Below are 25,493 nucleotides of genomic sequence, written 5' to 3'. Positions count from 1 at the left end.
TTGTAAGTGCAATGTTAACCCAACAGAATGTTAGCAACTAACAGGGACATTTGCCTGTCATAGCCCTACTTGTGAACTTCCCAGAAACATTTGACGGCCCACCAAGCAAGCAAAAGAAAGCAACGTGAAAAACGGACCCAACCCAGCTGACATTTCTTAAGTCGACAGCTGAGATTCCGGAGCAAAAAACAACATCAGGCAGGAGTTTTGGAAATCTACCAAACAGGAGCTTATTGCAAATACAAAATAACTGGTACAATATTCCATTTCCAGTGGAGATGAAATGGGTTAGTGGGGAGGCCCTAACTCCCCACTATTAGTTCAATTAGTTTACTGGTAGGGCTGGAAAGACCCCTGCCTAAAACCTGGAGAGCTGTTGCCAGTCAGCCTAGACCAGTTCCCAAAGTTACCTGGGTCATGACACCCCCACAGCCTGCCTGGCTCTGCCAGGCCATCTTGAATATCACAAAGTCTTGCAAAATCCAAGATGGTGGCAAAATCCAAGTGGGGTCCAAATATTATTAGATTTTGCAAGATCCAAGGAGGCAGCACCCAAATCTTGTGAGACTGGGTGCCACCATCTTGGATCTCATGAAATTTAAGATGGTGGCACCCAAATCACAAGATTTCATGAGATCCAAGACAGTGGCACCCAAGGGAACAGGTAGGAGGAACCACAAAGAAATCCCACAGTGTTCCAGTGCGTGTGTCTTCTAAAGCATTGTGACACACATTTTGAGAACCCCTGGCCTAGACAAGACTGAGCTAGGAGAGCCGATGGTCTGACTCTGTATAAAGCAGCCTCATTGGTTTATATCAGCCAAACCAAGAATGACTGTCCCCAAGGCACAAACACAGAGAATAAAGTTCCCTCACGCTATGAGGTCATCACAATGGGATTGTGCATCTTCACCAGTGAGGGCTAGTAGGAGATGCTATGATTACCTTGTAGCTCTGAAGGCAGGAATTCAAGCTGTCGGCACTAGTCATGTCATGGGGTTCAAGACCATCAAGCAACTGGGTTGTGTTCAACACCCAGTTCAGCAGCTCTTGCAGTTTGTTTTGGAGTTTCTCATGCTGCCTTATGATTTTCATCTAAAAAATATTATTAGGATGATTACTACTAATAGTACTACAGAAATAATAATTAACACAAGAACACAAATAAAAGGGCAAAGCGGGGTTAGCCAACAATGCAACCCTTTGGCAAAAACCTGGCACTTCAGCTGATAAGCACAAGATTATGGACCAAACCAGGCCTAGTTCTAAAGTGAAACCCAAGCCACAGTTTAATTACCAGAAGTTTCTTGTGCCTCCATCTCCTTTTCTGTATGTCTATTTGTTTTCCTAGATTGCACTATGTCACCCAGTGTATGTGTTGGGGAAGGGCAGTGCATGTTTGAATGCTCTCCTATAGGGGGGAAAAAAGACATGCTTAATTTGCACATGCAGGATATTATGGAATGCATTCAAACATGCAATGCCCTGCTGGGTTCTTTCTGATTACGCAGACTTGCTCCTCTTTTAACCTTCCTTGAGGAAGTGCTGGGAATTGTCCTGAATTTCATAGAATGTTCCTGTTCTAAAGAATATTCATTCATCCAATCATTTCCCGTCTTTCTCCTGGCAAGGGCACTCAAGGCGGCTTACAAGGTTAAAAACATACAACAATAATAAAACAACACATCCAGTGGCATAAGATTAAGCAAATTAAAATTAAAAATTTTATAGCCTATAAAATTTTTAATTTAATTTTAATTGAATGCAATTTTAATTTGTTTAATCTTATGCCACTGGGAGTTTTGACTTGTTTTTATAGGATAGGACCCCTCTTTGCATACAAATAGTGTTAACTTGACAGAGAAAGTAGCGATTCAATGACCAAGTTGCCTGGCTGCACAAAATGCAGTACCTTTTCTGCTTCTGCTGCAGTGTGAAGGTTTAGCAGCCAGGAGGTCACAACCTCGCTCACGGAGCCAAGAGACTTCTGAAGGTTCTTGGCATCTTTTTCCAAAGCCTTCAGCAATTGCTCAGGGACCTCTTGAGGGGAGCTGGCCACAACCCTCTGTACAGCTTCCAGCTGCTGATTCACTGGCGCTGACAGGGTCTTCAGGTCCAAGTCCAAAGCCTGAGGAGGCAAGAGAACCCTGGTCAGCCAAAATATAAGCAAGACAAGGTGATTGCCAAGACTGGAATGAACTTGAGCTTCACGCTCCCTCTGTTAGACAGACTTTGTAGCTCCATACAAGTCAAGGCAGCCCTATCCAAGCACCAGACATGAGGCATAACTGTAGAATTCACAGCTTTCACATTTATGTCATTGTCCAAGCATGAAGTAGGTCCTGGGCCAAAGGACTGAATCAAACAAGATGTTTTTTTTAAATATTTAATCATGATCCAGCTAGAGAGGTGACCTGAAGGTCTGACACATGGGAGGAGGATTTGACTTGCTCTCTGTAGCTCCTGAGGGCAGGCCTAGATCCAATGCTCTGAAAGTACAGGGAAGTAATTGTAAGCTAAACCTGAGGAGGAATTTCCTAACTTAAGAGGTGTCTGGCACTGAAATAGTCTGCCTCATAAACCCGTAGCCTCTTCCTCACTAAAGGTTTTCAAGCAGAGGCTTAACTGTTACCTGCCATAAATGCAGCTGTTGCATGCGCGGAGCAGGGGGTTGGACTAGATGGCCTCCAAGGCTCCTTCCAACTCTAACAACCTAGGATTTTCATGGAATTTTAGAGCAAGAATGGTTAAGGATGCAGCCCCATTTTAATTTCATGTATTATTCAGTAATCCAGGATGGGGAGGAACTACTTATTTGAAGATGGCATTTCCCTTTCCTTTAGCATTGCCAACTTTTGTTCACTTAGGTTTTACAGAGCTGTTGTCTTCATTCCACTGGGTCTAGAAATATTTTGATTTCATGGCCCATGTTTGTCTCAGTCCTAATTTGTGGTGACTTAAGGGACAGGGAGCTTAGGTTAACTCAATTGCAGCACCAGCCTTACCAGTGTGGGAAGACAAGTCGCCCACTGAAGTCTGAATGAGATGTTACAACTGTTGCCAAAAGCTCAGGCCTCACACCACTTCCGCCCTTTGAACTTTTACTAATACAATGGGCCCTCCTTATTCACAGGCTTGGCTTAAGAGGGCCTCCAGAATGCAACTGAAAGTGGCTTCTGGTTCACATCCGAGACTTCCAGTCGTATCCAGGAGGCCTTCTGAGGAGGGTGGGAGGCCCATGGAGTAGGCCATGGGCCCAATGCAAGCTCTAGAGAGCCCAATGTGACCTTCAGGTAAGTCACTGCGGTGCCAAGGCCCTGCCCGCACTGGGACTTTAGCATCTGTGGAATCTGTATGCGTGCAGTTAAGGTATTTGAGGAGGCTCCATCTACCTCCCTTCAATGCTAACAGAAGACACCTAGTAATGTTATAGTCCAATTATCCTCCAGGGCAGCATAAGTCTTAAAATGTAAAGAAGTCCCATCTTATGCCAAATCAGACCAAGAGATACCTTCGGAAATCCCACAACTAGAACAACAGAGTTGAACGAATATTCTTCAGTGAACTGTCCCAGTTCACACACTTACAGTTTTCTCCTGGGATACTCAGCCTTTTAAAAGAGTCAATATGAATATTCCGGCAGCAGCTCCTCTTACCTCAGCCTGTTGCAGCAAATCCTGCAGTGTTGCAAAGTTCAGGTCCACCAGTGGAACACGCTGGACCCGCATCTCGATGTCGCGCACCTGGGACAGGTACGCCACCAGTTTTTCATCATAGTCCAGGCAAAGTTGTTTGCTGCACTTTGGAGTCTATGGAGTCAGGAGACACACAAAACACAAACATCAGATTTATGGAGTAGAGAGACACAAAACAGAACACCAGGATTTTTTTTCTTTTTGCACTGGCCCTAGCTACTTTTTGCCCACTAAATTGGAATGTGTGTCAAAGCAACACAATGTGGTTTTCTCCACACATCAAATTCTTACACATTTTTTTTTTTGCAACAGTTTCTCCCTTTTTTTGTGAAACAAGGAGCAAATCTCAGTATTGATGGGTCTTTTACAATTTTATGATGTTAGGTTTGTGAAAGACGTAAATTTTGACCTAGGCAAAAAAGCAGCAAATAAATGAACTGTAGTAACAGTGAACAAAGTTGCAGTTTTGCTAAACCAGGACTGCTAAATGAGAGACCCATCACAGGAGGGGGGTACTGCTGCCCAATCACCATTATAGGCACACCCCTTGGCATTTATAAATCAGGCAGCAGCTTCTAGGACCTCGAAAAGGTTTGGGAACCACTGCTGTAGCTTATCCCTTCACAGTTATCTCACTCTGAGAGAGATATTCTGACCATGACCACCTAACTGTCTCATCTAATGAACCTACACATACTTGGAGATCTATCTAAAGAGGCAACTTACTTTGGCTTGTTTAGGGGCATCCTGCTGTCTGTCTTCCCCTCCTTCACCCAGACAAGGGGGCTCGTCAGCATTCATGGTCTCTCTGGGAACTTTCAGGTCTGCATTCTGCTGTATGGGTAACATCCCAAAAGAACTGCTTTCTAGAAACTCACTCTCCTGTAGTGTCTGTGCCTTTGGCCCAATGATCTTGCCTTCCTTAGATTCAGTTTGCTGTGACTCCTCTATGGACATAGACAGTCCTTGAACGTAAGAGCTTCTGCTCTCTCCCACTATTTCCTGGACTGTACTCTCGTCTATGAGTGACTGCACAGAAGAATAACTTGTCTTGTTCTCTAGAACCTCTCTGTGTTCCAGAGCCTCTGTTTTTGGTTCAGGAGACCTAACAGATTCTGAGACATCCATAGGAGTCACCTTGGGTAGCTGTTGGTTGGACACAAATGGTTCTTTGGCCTTATCTTGGGATATTCTTTCTTGTAGACAATCTACCATGTTCAAGGAAGTTTGTCGAGTTTTCTTCTTTTGTTCAGCTACCTCTCTGGGTGCTTCTGTCTCTGGGGCAACGTTCATTTTCTGGTCACCTGTGATGTTCTTCTTAACTCTGAGTTGCTTCTTCTCTTTTCCAAATGCCTCTTCATCTTGTCTGTTACTCTCGGCTGTTCCTTGCATGGCTAGTTTCATCGTCACCTTGCCAGATGTATTATCCTGTATGCATTCTTGTACACCAGAGACCAATTCTTCCTTGATCTTCTTCATCAATGTTTCCTTAGATCCTGGGATGGGACAGGATGCCATCGCTTGGATAGGTTCATGCAACGCAACTGATTCTGTTGGGGTCACATCCTGATTTTTATTATTATTTTTCCTCTTCTTCTTCTTCTTGGTGGCGGTGGTTGTTTTGAAGTCAGTAATTTGTAAAGCACTATGAATTGGGGCTCTTAATTCAGATTCTGGGCTTTGTAATTCACTCTGTGTGTCCCCAAGAGGCTTTTTATCTGCAGGCTGCGGCACTGAATCTCCTACAGTGGAAGCTTCTTTAGAGCCAATGCAAATTTTCTCACCCTCTTCATGATGGACAGAACTCAGTGCTTTTAATGCAAATCCCTCCAAAGCATCTTTGCACATCTCTCCCTGAGCTACCTCAAGGACAAGGGAAGCTGTATCCCTTTTTTCCTGAGCTCTGGCATCTACTGCAAATGTTCTCTCTGTTTGTTCTTGGACCCCATTGATCATCTCACTCATCATTCCATCCATCATAGCCTTCTCCTCCCTGGATACAATTTTTTCCAATGTCTTTTCAATTACTTGATCGTTCCCTTCTGGCTTTGCTAATTCCCCTTTCCAGAGTTCCTTTCCCCTCAACTTGCTTTTCCTCCTAATATTTTTTTTCTGGGTCATTACTCTTGCAGCATCTGGGTCTAACATTAAGGAGAGCTCAGGTATCAAGCTGCCTTCTCCTAAAAGCTGGCTAGCCAAACTGTCTAACACAGAAGGAAGAGCTGGTGACACTGATTCATCAATTTCTGCAGACATCTCCTGAAGTTCTTCACAAGTACCACTGGTGGTATCTTTAGAAATGCTGTAGTCCACTGCTTCAGAGAGAACCCTCTGGTTCTGATTATTGCTCTCAGTTATGCAATGACCAATGTTTCCATCTGTGTTTCCATCATGTTTCGGAATGGCCAATGTTTCCATCTGTGAGGTCCCATTTTGTAGCATCAGCTGTGGTTGGTAGCTTTTACAAACTCCCAAGTTGTCAAGGCCAGATCCATCACTGGTTAACAGAACATTTTCTTGAACTGCATTAGCTAATTTCTTGCTGACCAAGCCTTTTGCAGTAGCCTCCTCTAACGTCACTCTTCCTCCACTTACAGTATCGACGATCCCTCCAGTCAATAGCTGATTAACTGCAATTACTTTAGCTGTATCTTCATCCACCTTTTCTAGTTCCAAAGCAGATGCCAGGGACAACCTCTGGCCAGTAGAAGTTTCCATAATGCCACCTGTGTCTGCCTGAGCCTGCAACAACCTCAAAGAAGGCAGGAGGTCTACCTTGTCAAGCTTCACAGCTTTAGAATAAGAGAGCACATCCCCAGTTAGTTCATCTTTAACTTCTTGGAAGGGAACCACCTCCAGATATCTCTGCCCTGATTCAATATCAATTTTACTCTTCTCAACCAATTCTGAGTAGGGGACGAGTCTACAGCTTTCTGGATCAATAATCGCTTGCTTCATTTCACAGGACATCATGGCCTTTTCCATGACCGACTTGGGCAACAACCCTTCCTTCACAGCTTTGGTCAAAGTAATTTTCTGACCTGAAACAGGGTCAGTTATGCTTCCAGTTGAGGCTTGTATTCCTTGAACTTTGTGTTGAATATCTGAGTTCAATAGTCCCAGAGATACAGCTTGAGGTAAGGACACTCGTTCCTCCGTTTCCGTATGAATGAACCGATGCAGACATATATTTTCTGCCAGTTTGAGATCTTCATAGAAGACTTTATCAATCAGTTTATGCTCCATAGCATCCTCTACTGAAAGTCTCATGCCTGTCTTGTGGTGAAGGATTCCTCCATCGGCTATCTGCTTGGTCAACAACTGAAATGCTTTATCCCTGGCCAGAAGTCCTTTTTCCACCGCCTTAGTGACCGTGCACGGATCTTTAGTTTTAGGATCCAAAATGCCACCTATTTCAGCCTGCAAACTGATGAGTTTCTCTTTGGTTCCCTCCTCACCACTCTTCCCTTTAGATGCTTTCTCTAGCTTTTTAAGCTTTTCTTGACTGGCTGGCTGTATTAGGCCAAGATTGGAAGCCAACGTGACTGACACTTTCTTGGCATGCTTGAAGTCAACAATTCCGCCAGTCACCACCTGCCCTTCCAGGATCCTTTCAGCAGTTTCTTTGTCCAACAAACCAACCCCAGCTGCATCTTTGATGGAATACACGGTTTTGCTATGTGGGTCCACAACACCACTGATGGCTTTATCAGAGGCCAGCACTTTTTGCAGAAGTTTCTCATCCATCAGTCCTTCACCAATCACTTCTTCAGTGGTTAGTGATTCACAGGTCTCTGCATCAAAGAAGCCCCCAAACTTCTTCGCCTCCTCCATCAACTTGATAGCTGTATGGCTAGACACAACTCCACAGGCAATGGATTCATCCAGGAGCATCTTCTTGCCTGTTAGTTCATGAATTATGCCACCCTCTTGGAGCTGGGTAAGCAGCATCTTCAGAGTGCTGTCTTCTCCCAATACTGCCGATGGTTTTGGTGACACACCTGTTTGACAGAAATGATCTTCTTCATCCACAGCCAACTGTCTTTTCTTAATCTGCTCCTCTGCCATCTTCCATTCAGTTTCATTACAAAGACCTTCTACTGAGCCATTCTCCACTTTTCCCACATTTAACCACTTCATCGCATCCGCACTTCCATCTACTACTGCAAAATCCATGTTTTCCAGAGCTTTCTCCTTGGAGTGCAAAGATTCTTCCACCTTCTCCAAATCTCCAGTCAACATGCTGATATCTTTTTCCACATCATCTCTTCCCACTTTAGAGACAGTCTCTTGACCTTCGAAAACCATTTGTTCTCCTTCTGGTAGTTCTGCAAACTTCACACCTTCCCATGTGACCTCTATATCTCTGGGTTTTATTTCAAAGCTGGAGTCCTTCACAGACAGTTCTGTTTCATGCCTGCTCTGCAACAACACCAGTTCCTGCTCTCTTTCAGAACTGTCCACTTTACTCATAAAGTTGGCCACAGGATCACAATCCCTCACTTGCTTCTTTACATTCTCATCATTTTCTGCAACCTTCATTGAAAAAGAACCAGTTTCCATTTCGATCCTCTCATTAGGTAGACAGATGTTTGATGGCAGCTCTAACCCTTTTTCTAATTCAGATAAATCAAACTCAAGTTCCTTCACAGTCAGTTTTTTAGAGGGTTTGGCTTCCACAGTTGTAGCCTCCCAGTCTTCAAGAACATCTCCACCTTGGGCATGTCTTCTGCTAATTTCTAAGAGCTGAGCAAAGGATTCATTCTCTTGTGCCGGCACAAGCATTTCAACAAGGCTACTGAACTCCCCATCGACTAGAAGCAATTTTTGACCGTTGTGGATGTTGATGTAGCTGTGGGTCATCAGGTAGAACACCACTCTTTCTTCACAGCTTTGTAAGGAAAGTTGGCTTCGATCCTCGTGATCCATTTTGTTTTCTGAGGAAAGGATGCTCCTTGAGTGTCTGGTTGGAGAGTCTGCCAGGGGAATATTAGGCATTATGTCTGGAAGGCAGGTGGACTTCAGTTTCTTGGCGACACATCTGTCCAGGACCCCACAATCAACAGCATTTTGCCAAGGTAGGATCTCTCTGGTTTCTGGTATAAAGAGTGCCTTGATGCTTTGCCTGTTGAGTAGAATCTTATGGGCTAGCTCGGAAGACAGGACACCTTGCTCCAGGGCATCTACAACAGGGAGAATCTCACCTGTCTCAGGCCGCAGAAGACCCATAAGTGACCAAAGGGATTCCAGGATAACCACAGCAACCTTTGATGGAACCAAGTCTTTCCTTACTGCTTCATCTAGTGAAAGCCTCTCTCCTGTAACCGTATCTATAATGCCACCTGTCTGCAGTTGTCGGACGAAAAGGGCACAAGCTAAGTCTTCATCAATCAAATTATGCCTTATGGCTTCACCCACGGCCAACCGGTGGCCACTTTTGGGGTCCACAATCCCACCAGCAAAGAGCTGGGCTTCCAACAACCTGACTGTGACCTGCTTTTCTATCAGCCCTTCCTGAACTGCACGGAAGATACTCACTTTCTGCCCTGATTTCAAGCTCACTATCCCACCTGCCAGCTGTTTGACTGGAAGTAACCTTTGGCCTGCTTCTTGGTGAAAGATGCACTGTTGCATTAAGTCACTCAAGCTCATCTTTCTGGCTGAGTTGGGGTCGATCAAATTCTTGCAAGATCCCAAGTGAGACACCAGCTTCTCATGAAGATGGGTGGTGATTATGCCCCTTTGAAATGCCTCTTCCAAGTCAATTCTCTCCTGGCTGCAAGAGTCTATCAACCCCCCAGTGGCAAGCTGAACTTCCAAGATCTTCAGCCCAAGGCTCTCGCTGATTGTTCCATCTTCCATTGCAGTCACAGCAGGAAGATATGGTTTGCTTTTGGGGTCAGTTCTGTCGAACGCTTGGAGGGCATCCTGTACGTCTTGCAGCAGTTGGTGGGTCCTGCAGTCTATGAAACCTCTTGCCAAGCCTTCTGCCAAAGAGAGCTTTTCATTGCTCTTAGGAACCACTAAGCCAGCTGTGATCACTTGGGCCTCCAATAGCGCAAGGCCTGTTTCTTGGTCTATGAGACCTTTCTGCATGGCTCCAAATATAGAGAAAACCTCCATCGTGCCAAGGTCCAGCACTCCTCCAACAGTCCCAAGTTCCTAAAAAGAAAGGGGGGAAGAAAAGGAAAAAAAGAAACTCAGGACCAGAGAAGGCATGAGGAATGTCACTGTGTTAATGCACCCCAGGTCCAAGGATGTCTCAGTCTCCTAAGGCACGGTGAAGGACCCTGGGCTAGAGAGCAAATCCCAAAGTGGGGTGTGAAGGTGACAAAACGCTTGACCTCGCACCATAAAATCACTGACCGGGAAAGTTTTGCATGTTTTGGGGGGAAACTTTGGAGCTCAATCTAGCCTGCCACAAACGGTGGCACTGCTGAGACATTTCGGACACCCATTAAGAGCAGCGAAGCAGTGAAAGTGCAAAAATGAGCAAACAGCCACACCGTCCCATGTAGAAGGTGACTGGGAAAAGAGAAAGGCCAGGATCATCAAGACATTCACTTACCATCATGACTGTCATGGGATTAAATTCAGAAAGAGACAGATTGCAGACACCACCACAGTACGTTTCACCCACATTGAAGCAAAGGGAAAGAGAGAAGGACGACATGTATTCGCCCTATCCATAAGGAAGGCATTCCCCTCCCAACATTTCCCCTAAACTTAGTTGTTACAGCACCCACAGGCAGGCAAGATATTCACAGGCTAGCAGGAGAGCAACAGTCCCATGGAAGGAGATGCAGCCATGCTATGGAGTCATTTCTACTGATCATGCAATGACAGTCTCAGGTTTCATCACAATGTTCTCATGGTAAGAGCCTTGCAAAATGCAAAAAACCAAGGCTGGTTCAGGCTGGAGCTCATGGGACTCCGACATTACATTGGACAGCAATGTCAGAATGGCGTCCTTTTCAGGAATCAAATCCACAGACATCAGGACCTCAAGAAGAACCTTCAGATGCTGCTCACTGACCCACAGATGTCAGTGGGTGTCCTTGGAAATGCTGGGATTCCTTGCTTATTTAATTCAAATTCCTCAGATAAAAATGATAAATGATGTTTGAATCAATCAGGAAGAGCTTGTCTGCCATTATCCATCCCATTCTACAATATGGGGCTACAAGGGACTGTTGGGTGCATGCTGGGAGATTTCTCCAGCATAATCCTATGCATATCTACTCAGAAGTAATTCCCACAGTGTTCAATGATACTCCCAGGAAAGTGTGTATAGATTGCAGCCTTCCAAGAGGGCAGTTCTACCCTTCAGACCAAACTGGTGCTCTGGTGGAATATATCCTGCAGACCTCAGTAACACAAACTGATCCTGCAGCAAGCAGCCAGGGGTTCTGCAGCTGACCATCCGACATGGAAAGGGTTGTTCAGAGCGACAATGTTGTCATATAGACAACTCATCCCAATACATCTCCTTCCACGTGTAGGTTCCTCAAAGAGTATCTTCAAAAATTAATCCTGCAAACTCCAAATGTTATGCTGGAAGCTGCATAATGGGGCTTCTACCAGGAAATGCAAAAGAGCACCCACAATCAGTTCAGTGCAGAACACAGACAAGAATCATCACAGGGATGAGAAGTGAGCAGCTATTGTCATTATTAATACTGCAGAAATCCAGTCTTAGCGTCAGACTCCTAGAGCAGCTTCCTCAGTTTTACAGAGTTGGCAGTAAGCAACGCAGCCACGGCCGCCCAGTGAGTCCATTGCTAAGGTACTACTTGAACCCAGGGCTTTCCAATCCCAGTCCAAAACTCCACCCACAGGAACACAGAGTGATTGAGCCTAATGAGAACTTGACACATTTGTCATTTGTCACATTAAACTGGGAAATGAGAGAAGATCTAAGGAAAAGGCAGCAGGAGGTAGGGTGGGGTAGAGGGATTCATAGCACTGGAGTAGCACTTTGAGCCTCTCAGGCTATAATGCCCCACAGCAGCCCCACATGGGGAGGGGGCAATGAGAAATATGCAATGAAATGCAGCAGCAGTGGGACTGAATCCCTGAAAGGATGCACCCATTCCTCCATGCAGATGGGTCCAGTTCATAGGTGAATGAAGCTCAATGAATGCACATCTTCCCAGATGGGACTTGCTCTTCCTAGGGCATTTTGCATGTGACACTGATGAACCTTCCCCTAACATCTTGGCCTAGCGGGGCAGGGTTGGAGAAGAAGGGTCCTCAAAACCTCCCAAGGCCACAGTCAAGACTCTGAACATGCACAGTCGGATATTAAAACAAGCAAGAAGGAGAAAGAGGTGGGGGAGGAGGACAGGAGTCATAAAAGGCTTTTTACTTACCAGAGTTGTGGGATTCGCCGTGAGCAGTTAAAGACAGAGCCTGTATGGAGCAGCTCAGCCGTATGGCACACACAGTGTAAAAGCTGAGGGTTAGCGTCCGGCATGCGATTGCTTGTTTTGCACAAAAAAAGTGGAAAGAACACTCTGCCACACCCTCCCGCCAAGACACAGCTTTTCCTCATTCCCAGAGTGAGGTGGGTTTTTGTAACCTCCAGATTGTTAGTTTAAAAAAACAAACAAAACTGTAAGCAAGGATGGCAGTTAATCCAGAGTCACTCGACATGAAACACAAACCAAACAGGGTCACATCATGCTCAATGCAGCGAGTTTTGCTTGGGTTTCCCCCTCCCATACGGTTTCTTGACTTAATGCATTGCTTTTAAGTTCTACAACCATTTTCCACAAACTGGACTTTTTCTGCAAGCACAAGTGTTAGGAGGTCCCCCAAAAGCACCCTCAACAGTGAAGCACCTAAACCAAACTTGGAAGTTAATTCCATTCAGGTGGAGAAGTTTTAGGCATCCTCCTAGAAACTCCCATCTTGCCCTAACCTCCATTATAATATTGTCCCTTTATTTTGACTCTCCTTGGTCCATGCAGCTGCAGACTAGCCCAAGAGTGACTCCTCTCTCTCTCTCTGGATTTGCAAAGGAGAAGGGGAATGGATTGGAAGAGCAAACATGGGAAAGGAGTAGAGTAATGGGTTAGAATGTTGAAGATGCTCTAGCTCACCATTCCTCTGCCCTTCACACTTCCTTTTAGGATTCAGGGAACAGGAGGAATAGGAGAAGTGGTGCAGGTGGGCAGATGGAGGTGGAGATCCACTGCCTGAGGCACTGGCCTCAGTTGGCCTCACTGACAGACCAGCACCACACACAGCATCTCTTCTGAACTGAGTGGCCAGAATGAAAGCATACAGGCTTGTAATAAGATACAGGAGGGAGCAACACGGATAAATCCAACCCCATTTGCCTTCTCCCAGTTAGATAAAAGAACGTACTACTGAGTAGGACATCTTCTTGTGATAGCCATATACATCTGCTGCTTAAGAAGGCACCTAATCTGTTTGAGAGGACACCCAAATAAAAATATCTGGCCAAGATGGTCTGCTGGTGCTTCACTATACAGGGAGCTAGCAAGCATTAAAAACAGTTCCATACAAATATATACATATTGCTTGGACACATGAATACCACATATACATACACAGAATGTACAGTTACATCCATGGAGGACTCCAGAACAACAGTAACAGCAACAGAAACAAAACCAACAGAGGGTGGATGGATGTTCAAAGACTTGGTCACCCAGGGCATCGGGGAGGATGGCAGGAAGCAGAGCTCAAAAGGGTGCAAAAGAAATGGGCGGAAGGAAGGTCCAGTGAAGACTTGATGACAGCGAAGGAGCCTATTGCTAGAATGCAACACTGTCTTCTGGGACAGAGGAGAAGTGTGGAAGGTGAGATAAATTTGCTTTATTCTGATGCAAAGCATAACCATGGTTCGGGTCATCAGTTCAGTTCCATTGACTGGCTTCCTTATTTCAGAATGTTACCCTCACTTAACTCGTTCCTTAGGATGTCTCTTTCTATAACTTTCTGTCTGTAAATCTATGCTCAAAACCTTGCTTTTGTTTAAAGAATCACAAGACTGGAGTTTAAATCAATTAATAATGATGATAATTTTTTTTTAAAATGGTGGAAGGCGGCCTTACAAGTCTCCAGTCCCTGATGTTTCATGGGAAGGCAATTTCCAAAACGCTGCTAGAGAAACTAGGTTGGATAGGTATAGCCTGCCCTTGAGAACAACCTACTTTCTTTTAAGGTAAAGAAAAGCTTTCTGTAGGCAGCTCCCTCTTCACTGCAGCACCAGTTTGAGAGAAGCTGCATCCACCAAACTTCTCCCCCAGTAAAGATACAAAAGCAATCTGTGGGAATGAAGTCTGGTAACTGCAGTCTGTCACTTTCCGAAGCGAACAAATTTAAGTAATCTGCTCCCCACTTAGCCTTCAGTAACTAGTCTGGCATCAAAAACATTTTCAAAAGGCCATGGATGGGACAGAATGGAGCAGAGATTACTAAAATGAACTTCAACCTTCTGTGAATAAAATGCACAACCAAGCACAGATTCTTCTCCCACGACTGGAAAAACAGGGCCACAGATGTGAGAGATCCTGGAATGGAGAGAGAAGGGCTACCTTATGGGCTGTCTCTTGAGCCATATGGCTCTGCAGCTGCTGGAGCTGTTCTGTGGAGTCGGTGCAGAGCTGGTCATACGTCTCCTTCAGGGCATTCAGCTGGGTTGAAATGTGCTCCTTCTCCTGGCCAGAAAGCCTGCGGAACAAGTTGTATATCTCATGATATACGCACAAGAACCTGGAGCCTTAGAAGAAGACGACCAAATTCAGGACTGGAATGACATCCCAGGCCCCAGATCTAAGGATATGACATTCATTGGGGATTCACTACAAGTTCATCCAGGTTGTATTCTGTCTTGCAGCCACTCTCTAAGACCTCAGGCAAAAGCCTTTTGTAGCCCTGCTACCCAAAATGCTTTAACAAAAGATGCCAAGGGCGAATGAATCCTGAGATCTGCGAAGTACAGGTGTGCTACCATATTCTCAGGGGTTCCATTCCAGAACCCTCCTGCCCCCCGCCAATAGCCAAATCCGCGGATATTGGACCCATCGTTATGGTCCAGGAGCTGCTCCCCCCCCCCAGAGGCAAGGGGAGCAGAGGCCATCCCTGGGCTCAGACTGAGCTTTAATGCCTTATAAGGCATTCTCCATGAAACTGGAAGTTACATTATTTGAGCTGCCAAACTCAGTCTGAGTCCAGTACAGGCCAGGGATGGAAGTCTTCAGTCTCTCCTGGCTCAGAAGCTGCTCCAGAGGCAAGGGGGCATGCACAGGGAGGTTTGCTCTTGGGGGGGGTGTGGTTGGGTGGGCAGACTCAATCTGTCAATAAGTGAGTCCACAGATATGGGATCCGTGGATATGGGGACCCCCTTGTACATGCTGTACCACTCAGCAACTGCTCGGTTTCACAGAATCATAGAGTTGGGAGTTATCTACAAAGTAATCTAGGCCACCCCCATGCCTCTAGCACAGGAGTGCCCAAACCCCGGCCCGGGATCCACTTGCGGCCCTCGGGGACTCCCAATCTGGCCCCCGGGGAGCCCCCAGTCTTCAATGAGCCTCTGGCCCGCCAGAGAATTGCTAGAGCCTGTGCTGGCCCAATGCAACTGCTCTCAGTGTGAGGGCAACTGTTCGACTTCCTGCATGAGCTGTGGGACGAGGGCTTCCTCCACTGCTTGCTGTTTCATGCCTGTGATGCAGCAGAGGCAGCAAAGGAAATGCGGGCCTTGCTTTGTGCAGGGCCTTTTATAGGCCTTGAGCTATTGCAAGACCTTCATTCATTCATATAAGTTCCATCTCTAATATATTCATTTATGTAAATTTATTCAAATTTGAAATGTAAATTTTGTTTGTTTTTTTCCTGGGCCCCGACACAGAGAAATGGCGTGGCCCTCCTGCCAAAAAATTTGGACACCCCTGCTGTAGCAGGAAGGAGCAATGCTACAAGCAGGCAGGCAGACTGCACACTAGTGGGAGGGGAGGAGACCAAGGCTGCCTTCTTTTTATAAGGAGAAAAAAATGAGGAAATGAAGTTTCCAGCGTGGTTATTTTAAAAAACATCAAAATGGTGTTCCCTCACTGAAATCTATTTTATGGAGATCACCATGTTGTAGCCGTACACACTATATATTATGAAGGCTGCCATGCTCCCTACAGGTTCCTCTATTTTGATAGAAAAAAGGTGGAAGTGACATAACCATGGTGGTGGCCATCTTTCACAGCTCCGAGTTCCATAGGAAAAATTCTAGTGTTGCTAGCACACTGGAACATAAACAAAGAACATGCCCCAAAATGCTAGCAGCTAAAAAAAAAAGAGGTCTCTAGCACTCGAAGCTAAAAAGTGAACGCAGGTGAGTGAATGTTAACAGGAGACAGGACAGTTCCTTCTTTCCGTTAATGTTATGATTGTAACCCCCTTGCGTGCAGGCTGCCTGCCTGCTCATTGCATTGCTCTTGTAGCATTTGCACAAGCAAGAAACATGCCTGATTGTTAAAGAAAAAAATGGAAGGTAATGGATCTGGGGGGAACCACGGATAACTGAAACCACAGATACTGAACATTCACACTGAACCCTCCTGACTCACTTGTGGCCATGCTTTGCAAGGAAGATCTGGGCAGTTTTGATAGCTTCCAAGACCGGCTCCTTCTTCGCAGCCAATTCCTCATTGAGAACCTGTTAAGAACAAGGAGGAGCCAACGATCAAAAAGGCAAGGAAGGCAGACACATGTTTAAGAAACCTAAGCACCAAAGGCACCTCAAGGGCAACTGATGTCTGCTAACACAGAACACTCCCAGTGAGAAACAGTAAACTCCAGAAAGTCAGATCAGGTTCTCTCAGGCATTGCTGACATGCCAAGAAGCACAAAAGGGAGCAAGTCCCCCCCAGCCCTCGGGTACCTGTTGCTCCAGGATGGACTTTTCAATATTGCCCAGTTTTTTGCTCTTGGGTGGGATGGTTTTGAACTGGGCACTCTCCTTGAAACTCTTGACCCAGCCCAGGAGTTCTTTCACCTTGTCCACATGCTCCTGCTTCTCTTCCTCCACCACTTTCTGCAAAAAGGGACAGAAAGATGAGGAGCACATTCACACCAACACACATAGGAATTCTTTCATCAGCATTGCCAAGTACATGTATAGCAAGTTGAAGCCCTTGGGTGATGAATGCCTTGTTTCTCCCCCACCCCCACACCACACACATATACCCATTTTCTGCCTATTTTTCCTTTATTTTTGAACATTCCTTATATTTTGAATACTTTGCAGGTTTAGCATTCTAAAAGCTGCTGGAACAGGCTCCTGCAGCAGTCTTTATCAAAAGATAAAGACTGCTGCAGGAACCTATTCCAGCAGCTTTTGGACTGCTAAACCTGCACAGTATTCAAAACTAGTTTGAAAACCCCACTACCAGACAGCCATGTGCTGATGTGGATTTGATCCTTCTTCGTATCTAGCAGTCAAACCTCCTATTAAGATTAATACGTATATGCCTGTCAATTTGATAGCCAAAACTGTCTGTCTAGAAAAAAGGGTGGGATGGAGTGACCATGTGGGTTCCACTCCAGTGGAATTACAAGTTCCCCCCATTCAGCTACTGACCTAATAAAAAGGGGGAGCAGAGAGCAGGGAGGAGCACATGAGTGCTAACCACTAAACAGTACTCCCATCGGCCTACAGTCTTCTGCAGCTACATTCTTTGACACCCAGTTAGATACTGACTAAGATACTGTGATGTTATGAATTCACAGTTGTTCTAATTCACTCAGGATGAATCCACTGAGGAAGGTGGGAGAGGCTCCCTCATAGTGGAGATCTTCAAGCAGAGGCTCACCAGACACCTGCAGGAGATGCTCTAGAAGGATTTCCTGCTACAGGCAAGGTGTTTGGACTAGATGACTTTGTGGGTCCCATTCGACTCTATGATTCTCATACTGAACATGATATAGGCTATGAAGTTTCTGTGAGGGAAGTGAATCCTAGCATGATTGGAGGTGACAGAGTACTGGAATAACAGAGGAAGTGTGGGGAAGCAAGCGGAGGTAAGGGTGTCGTATAGGCTGGCTAGATGCTCAGAAGCTGAGTGAGCAGAGAATCCAGCAGGTTGGAGACCTGAAGGATAAACTTCTTCAACTTCTTGACAGTGGAGTGAGAAACAGGAGCCGCTGGTGTACCAGAGGGGGGGGCGGCAGTCAGAGTGGTAAATGCCCTGGGGTGCCACCTGGCTGGGGGTGCAGCTGCGACCCTTCCCCCTGCTGCGCATTAACTGGAAGTGACCATTTCAGGCGTTCCAGAGGCCTCAGCAGGCCTACTGGGGGCCAGGGAGGCTCCACCCAGACCTTCAGAAGGCTTAAAAACACCTCTACTGGTTTTCTCCAAAAAACCAGATCTTTTTGGCCGGGGGGATGGCAGCAGTTTACAGTCCTAGCCCTGGGTGGCACAGGGCCAGGATCACAATCGACAGGGGCCCTCACACAGGTCCTAGATAAAAAGATGGCTACACTCTGCTGTAAGCAGGTGACTGATTGGCAGCAACATCAGGCAACAGTATGTTTCCAGCTACTGCAGCCCTGGGACCTCAAAAGAAAGCAACCCAAAACCATTTCCTGACTCCAATGGGCCACCTCCAATTCACCACCAAGGCAGACATCACAGAATAATGTCACAGTCAACATGCTTACTTCTTCCTCTTCCAGGCGCCGGAGGGCATCACTGATGTATTTCACGTGCTGTGTGGTCAGAGTGACCAGGGCAGTGTAGCGTGTCCGCAAATCCATAAACTAGGAGGAGGATAGAAGAAGAAAAATGTGCCTGTTAAATTCAAAAATGAAAGACAACTACTAGACTTCCACTTGGCTCTTAAGCTTCCTTCTTTTGAGTGTTGTATTTTGGCCCCTTGTCTGCCTAGTCCAGCGATTTCCAGCCTTTTTCATCTCACACTGACAAGGCACTAAAATTGTCAAAGCACACCATCAATTTTTTGGCCACTGACAAGGCACACCATGCTGCTGGTAGGGGGTTTAAATTCCCCAATTGCACTACTAATAAATGACCCCCCCCAAAGTCCCACGGCACACCTGTGGACCATCTGTGGCACACCAGTGTGCCATGGCACAGTGGTTGAAAATCGTTGACCTAGACCATGTTCACTGGTAACTGGTTCACTGAGTGTTGTCCCATCTCTAGAACCATTCACGCTCATTACTGTGATTTGGGTTTCAACAGTACTGCTAACTTCTACATTCCCCTGGCAGACTGTCTTTTTCAGTCTGGGAGGGAGACAATAGATTTATACAAGTTCCTTCCCACTCAGTCACTGGCCCAGAAAAGCCGTGAAGTGGAGAGCAGGAAAGTGTGCACTAAGTGCTAGCCTCTAGGCAAGTATCCAAACTTACCTGGGTCACAACACCCCCACAGCCTCTTCTTCTTGGCTCAGCTGGGTGCCATCATCTTGAATCTTGTGAAATCCCACAAGGTCCAAGATGGCAGTGCCCAAATCACATGAGATCCAAGGCACTGGGTCCAAGACAAGGTACTAAAATTGTCAAGGCACACCATCAGTTTTTTGACAATTGACAAGGCAAGCCATGCTGTTGGCGGAGGGCTCACATCCCCCAATGACCCTACTAATAAATGACCATCCCCAAAAACCTGAGACACATCTGCAGAACATTTGTGGCACGCCCGTGTGCCATGGAACAGTGGCTGAAAATGGCTGTCCTAAGAAATTGTGGCCCTAAGACACCCTTGGTCAGCATCCTGCATCCCCAACAGCCTCATTCTATTTCCATCCCAAGAAGGCAGGGCTGGCAGATCTCACCTCTTGCGTGATGGCATCAGAGGAAGAGAGCATGCGCCGACGCTTTACAGGAGACTTCTGCTGTGACTCCACAAAAGCACGGTACGTCATAAGCTGCAGCTCGTAGTCCTAGGGATGAAAAGATGGCAAAAAGAGTGTCAATTCTTTCAGACCTTATAAGTCCCCTATTTTAGTTTTAAATTTAATCCTTCAGTCCATATTCTTACTTTAAGCAAGGGTTTTTGTTTCATCTTTTTACTTTGATTTTAAAAAACTCCAACTCCCTAATTAACACACCCTGTTGACATGTGCAACAATGCTAGAGGCCTCTGAGCGGATGGATCTATCAGCATCCATTTAAAAACCATTAGTTTTGAGGCTGTGCTTTAATTTGTAATAATTAAAGTACAGGCTCAAAGCCAATGATTTTCAATGCATGCTGATCAGATACATCCGCTCAGAGGCCTCTAGCACTGATTGAATCTATTACTGTAAAAGGCCCATGAACTTCTCTTGGTTCAGTTGTTTGCATTTTAAGTTGCACGATAACTTCTTTGCGCACAAGGATTGCCTTGGGCGCACCCCAAGACCACAACGGGGTGCCCAAACCCCGGCTTGGGGGCCATTTGCAGCCCCCTGGGAGCCCCAATCCAGCCCACAGGGAGCTCCTAGTCTCCTCTGGTCTGCTGAACACTTGATGGAGCCCACGCTGGCCCAACATGACTGCTCTCAGCACAAGGGCAGACTGTTCAACCTCTCTCATGAGCTGCAGGCCAAAGGCTCCTTCCTCTGTTTGCTGTCTCACGTATGTGATGAAGCAGTGGCAGCAAAGGAAAGGCTGACCTTGCTTTGTGCAAGGCCTTTTATAGGCCTTGAGCTATCACAAGACCTTCATCCATTCATATAAGTTCAATTTCTAATATATTCATTTATGTAAATTTATTCAAATTTTAAATGTAAATTAATTCTTTTCTCCTGGCCCCCGACACAGTGTCAGAGAGATGGTGTGGCCCTCCTGCCAAAAAGTTTGGGCACCCCTGCACTACAACATACCCCAGTCAAACCTGGTGTTCTATCCAAGTATTCTACTGTGTGGGACTTTTACCAGCAATTGGATATTACTGTACCATAGTTACAGGGACACTGTGTTACCTTGACAGCAGCTGAGTATTGCTGAGACAGTTTTTGACACTGGTCCAGTTTGGCTTGATTTCCTTCTATTTCGGCAAACAGTGCCTTAAATTCAATTTAAAGAAAACATCGTCAGAATCATGAGTACAAAACAGGAAGTTCATCCCCTTGCCCTCTTAGGGCACAATCCTAACCAACTTTCCAGCTCTGGCATAGCTGTGCCAGTGGGGCATGTGCAGCATCCTGCAGTTGGTGGGGCAGTCATGGAGGCCTCCTCAAGGCAGGACAATGTTTGATCCCTTACCTCGCAGTTGCATTGCCCTTATGTCAGGGCTGGAAAATTTATTAGGATTGCAGCCTTAGGGCCCAATCCTATCCAATTTTCCAGTATCGGTGCCGCTGTGCCAATGGGGCATGCACTGCAACTTGTGGTGGGGCAGCAGTCGCAGAGTCCTCCTTAAAGTATGGGAACATTTGTTCCTTTACCTTGGGGCTGCATTGCGACTGCACCGGTGCTGGAAAATTGGATAGGATTGGGCCCTTAGTTTGTCTTTCTTCCTTGGCTTCTTCTGTAGATCCATATCACACCTCCCACACTCTTGACAATCATTGTGTTAGCATTTCCACCAAGAACATTTGTATAATTCTTGGTCTAACATTGAGCAAGGACCCTCTCTCTTTCTCAACTTGTACATGGCTGCAACTTATTGCATCAGAACATTGGGATGTAACATGGCTGCAAAAGACCACTGGCCACCCATATGACCCTGGGCAGCCCACAAGTAGGACATTAAAGCAATCACCCTCCCCTGCTGACTGCCCCTGATCAACTGGTATTCAAAGGTACATTGCCTCGGAGGTTCTATGTAGATGTTAGGGTTAACTTCAATCGACCCTCCACAAATTTGTCTTTTTAAAGAAGTCATCCAGATCAGTGGTCTCACCACATCTTGTGTTAGTAAAGTCCATAAATTAACTAAGCTTGCAGTCCTATTCACATTTACCTATGAGCAAGACCTGTTGACTATAATGGGACTTACTTCCGAATAGACATGCACAGGATTGGGCTTTAAGTGCTGGGTTATGTTTTTTGCCTGTCCTGAATCTACTGCACATTAGATTCATTTGATAATCTGAAGTTCTAGTGTTGGTGTGTGTGTGTGTGTGTGTAAAAGATGACCCAACAGCTCCCAATGCCAGAAATGGTGCAGCAACACCCCCACCACCCCATTCCTGTCTAGCGTTCCTCCACCAAACACCATGTTCCTCCTTCTTCCACTTCCTGGATTGGAAAAGGAAGAAGAAGTGTGGAGCTAAAGTGGTGGAGATTTTCTTTTCTGCACATATATTTCCAATCCAGAGAGTGGGAGGGGCAGGGCAGTGGAGGTGGACAGGCGGACAAAGGCAGAGATGTCTCCAAATCCTGCAGATTTTCCACTTCGGCTCATAGGTGAGCCAATCCTGATTGGAAGAGAGACTTCACAACCCTTGCTTGCCAGCATGGAATACTTTTATGAAATGCACATGCCATGTCCAGGAATCAGAAACCCAACATGGGGATAACGCCTCCCCCCAGAAGGCTTCTTTGTAGAACCATTTCATCCCTACCATCTGTTGGCTCAATTGCTCGGAAAGGGCTCTGCTATCTTCCGCTTGCCCAGGCTTCATCAGTTCCTGCTGAGTCGTGGTCTCCTCGATCCACTGGATTAGGGCCCCATGACAGTTCCGATAATCACTCAGTACTTCCTCAATACTCTCCAGCTCCGATCGGCTGTCAAAAGATGAAAGGGAGGGAAAAGTGGGGAAAACATGGATGAGAGAGAGAAAACAGGTTAGTGAACTTTTTTGTTGAAAAGCATTATATAAATATTTTTATTAATAATAAGCATTAAGTACCAAAGGAATACATTGTTTATATGCTAGCATCACCATGCATGGTGCTTTGAAAACAGAGAACAGGTCTTAATGACTTACAGCCTATAATTATTTACAACAAACAAGGAATGGTAGAACCCCACAATGTTTGTCAAGATTTGAAAAAGTATTGAGAATGTCCACAATCTGAAGGGCAATTGGCAAGAACAGCCTCTTTTGCTGCCATGTCTAAGCTGTGGAGCTCATAGGAAGAGCCCCATTGGATCAGTCAAAGACACATCTAGTCCAGCTTCCTGGACTCAAAGCGGCCTATCTCAAAGCGGCCTACCAAATGCCCCAGGGAGCACACTGGATAACAAGAAACCTGTATCCTGGTGCCCTTACATCTGGCATTTTGAAGTAGCCCATTTCTAAAATCAGGAGGTGGCACATACACATCATCGCTTGTAACCAATAATGGATTTTTCCTCCAGAAATTGGTCCAATCCCCTTTTAAAGGCATCTAGGCCAGACACCATCACCACATCCTGTGGCAAGGAGTTCCACAGACCAAACACACGCTAATTCTAGCTCATGACCAAGAAAACAGCTACCAGGAGGTGGTGCCCCTCACCGAGTCTCAATCTGCAGGCTGACCCTCTGCCAACGATCCCACAGCTGTGTGCCTTTCTCTTGGTAGCGCTCTAGATCCAGGCTGCGCTCCTGCTTCAGGCGGTAGAGCTGGTCTGCCACCACTTTAGCTCTAGCCAAATCATCTTCAAGCGTTGCAAAGATGGCGTTCTTATCATTCAATTCAGTGATCCATTGCTTAAAAAAAATATATAAACATGATTCAGACTAGCTGAAAAAGGCTAAAAACAAAACTGGCTCTCACTCTGCCCCAGCTGTTGGCTGAGCTAGGAAGTCATGGAATATTCACTAACATTCTACCTACTGGGTGGAAAAGTTCAGAGACTGAATGTTGACATAAGTGCATGTGCTATGAGACAGGTGAACCGTCACTTTAGCAAGGAAACAACACAGAAATTAGCAGTTACTAATTATTAAAAATGCATACTTTTCAAGAAAAGAGGTTCTCAAAGCAGGCTATGTAGTGAAACAAATTTAAAAAGTTATTTGCTGTATTATTTAATTATTTAAATAATTAAATAATATTTAATTATTATTAAATATTCCCTGTATTTAACAATAATTCCTATTATTAAAAGGAATTTAAAAATTCCTTTTAATTTCCTTTTAATTTCCTAATTAAAAAAGAAACACAAGAGAGACACTAGCAAGCAGCTATGGCGAGGACCCTGGGATGAACAGCAACAACTGTTCTTCTCCCCCTAAGACAGCTACCACTTTAAAGATACCTTTTTGCCCAGTTTCACTTTAGTGGTTCCCAACCTGTGCTCCGCAAAGCCTTAGGGTACTATAGCACAGAGGGGCACCATGTTGGATCCTGTGAAATCTCATTTTTAGTATGTGACTCATAAGCATGTAACTCATTACATGTACCCATGTAATGCTTTTTTCTGTTCTGTTCACGCAATAAAAATAAAATTTTAAAAAACAAAACAAAAACGATGGTGGTGCCCAAATCTCACGAGTGCTGCCATCTTGAACGATCGCGATATTCAAGATAGCAGTGCCCAACTGAGCCAGGAAGAAGAGGCTGTGGGGGCGTCGTGATCCCCATAAGTTTGCGAACCACCACCTTAACTTGTTACCAAGTTGTCACTGCTTTGAGCATCTGGAAAAGTGGTCTATAAATTTCTTAAGTAAATATGGAAACCACTAAATTGCCTTTTCTACACTTATTCACCTGAAAGTACATAACTTTGGGCACAATCCTAGGCGGGTCTACTCGTAAGCAAGTCCTATTGTGTTCAATGGGACTTGCTCCCAGAAAAGTGAGGTTAGGATTGCAGCCTCAGTCTAATAATTTAAAAGTTTATTTTAAAAAGACATATTTGGGGCCAAGTAGGGTGACTTGACACAATATCTTATTAAATGCATAAGAAAAATGCATCTAGTATCTACCTCTAGGATGGCCAAAAGAAGCAGCAGAAGCTCAAGAGCCCCTGTGCACCAGCTTGACCTCAGGTCGGCTTTCCCTGCGCAAGCCAGCTTTGCTACCAAATACAATCAACAACAAGCATGGAATAGCAAGGGCAAGACATCCTAGAAGACTCAGTGGCTCTTCCTGCCACTCACCAGCTGCAGACATTACATTGTGCTGACGCTGTGAGGACCCACCAGGCAGTGGAAGAACCCTGCAATTCTGCCCTAGAGGGGGACACCTGTCGCATGCCTCAGGGCAGTTCCATTCTGTTCATGGCTACTAACTTGTAACGTGGTTCGGTGAGACTGAATGGCGGTCAGATCAGCAGGCACAGCCTCCTCTTGACTGAGCTTAACCTCATACCCTTTGACCAGGGACTCAGCTCCTTGGGTATTCCGAATGATGACATCAATTGTCTTTAACCTGTTGCACACAAAAAGAGAAACAGCTTCCTGAAACTACAACGGTTCTTTGGTGTCAAAGCAGCAGACATTCCAAAGTCCCCACCTGCACTTCAGTTTCCCCACTAATATTAAACATTTCTTGCAGATTTATCACTTTAATTTATTAAACAGAGTATTCTGTACAGAAATATAAACAGCAAGTATAAAGCTATTATGCAGGAAAGAAACAGTGGCACTTCTGGATGCCTGGGTGAACAGCCACACAAAGCACTTCAATGCACATCAGTGTTATTGTGTTAATGCACTTTAATTAAGTGCAGTCAAAAAGGGACTCCCTTTAATTAAGGGAGTCAAAAAGGGTATAACAAGCAAGTTACAGGTCTTAATGTCTGCTGTGTGGACAACTGTATTGCAAAGAAGGGAATCACAGAATCATAGAGTTGGAAATGACCTATTAGGTCATTTAGTCCAGCCTTAGGCAGGAAATCCTCTTAGAGCATCTAAGGAAACAAAATTCCTTTCAAATGGGGTCAGC

The 25,493-nt window shown here is 45.5% G+C and overlaps 1 protein-coding gene across 6 annotated transcripts in view; it reads right to left on the bottom strand.

The window, feature by feature from the left end:
- The window catches only part of MACF1 (microtubule actin crosslinking factor 1), a 270,575-nt gene that overhangs the window by 160,501 nt on the left and 84,581 nt on the right, over positions 1 to 25,493 (bottom strand). For all 6 annotated transcript variants that reach the window (XM_066638188.1, XM_066638183.1, XM_066638186.1 and 3 more), the window contains 13 exons: positions 24,839 to 24,977; positions 23,118 to 23,311; positions 22,238 to 22,400; positions 20,651 to 20,734; positions 19,520 to 19,627; positions 18,381 to 18,479; positions 16,603 to 16,755; positions 16,289 to 16,377; positions 14,264 to 14,399; positions 4,422 to 9,857; positions 3,657 to 3,809; positions 1,913 to 2,128; positions 946 to 1,095 (listed from right to left, as the gene is read on the bottom strand). In XM_066638188.1, the coding sequence (XP_066494285.1) occupies positions 946 to 1,095; positions 1,913 to 2,128; positions 3,657 to 3,809; positions 4,422 to 9,857; positions 14,264 to 14,399; positions 16,289 to 16,377; positions 16,603 to 16,755; positions 18,381 to 18,479; positions 19,520 to 19,627; positions 20,651 to 20,734; positions 22,238 to 22,400; positions 23,118 to 23,311; positions 24,839 to 24,977 (7,120 nt within the window). The remainder of the gene's footprint in view (positions 1 to 945; positions 1,096 to 1,912; positions 2,129 to 3,656; positions 3,810 to 4,421; positions 9,858 to 14,263; positions 14,400 to 16,288; positions 16,378 to 16,602; positions 16,756 to 18,380; positions 18,480 to 19,519; positions 19,628 to 20,650; positions 20,735 to 22,237; positions 22,401 to 23,117; positions 23,312 to 24,838; positions 24,978 to 25,493) is intronic.

This window comes from Tiliqua scincoides, chromosome 10, assembly GCF_035046505.1.
Source record: "Tiliqua scincoides isolate rTilSci1 chromosome 10, rTilSci1.hap2, whole genome shotgun sequence".
Taxonomy (NCBI): domain Eukaryota; kingdom Metazoa; phylum Chordata; class Lepidosauria; order Squamata; family Scincidae; genus Tiliqua; species Tiliqua scincoides.
This window is presented reverse-complemented; position numbering and strand designations above follow the sequence as displayed.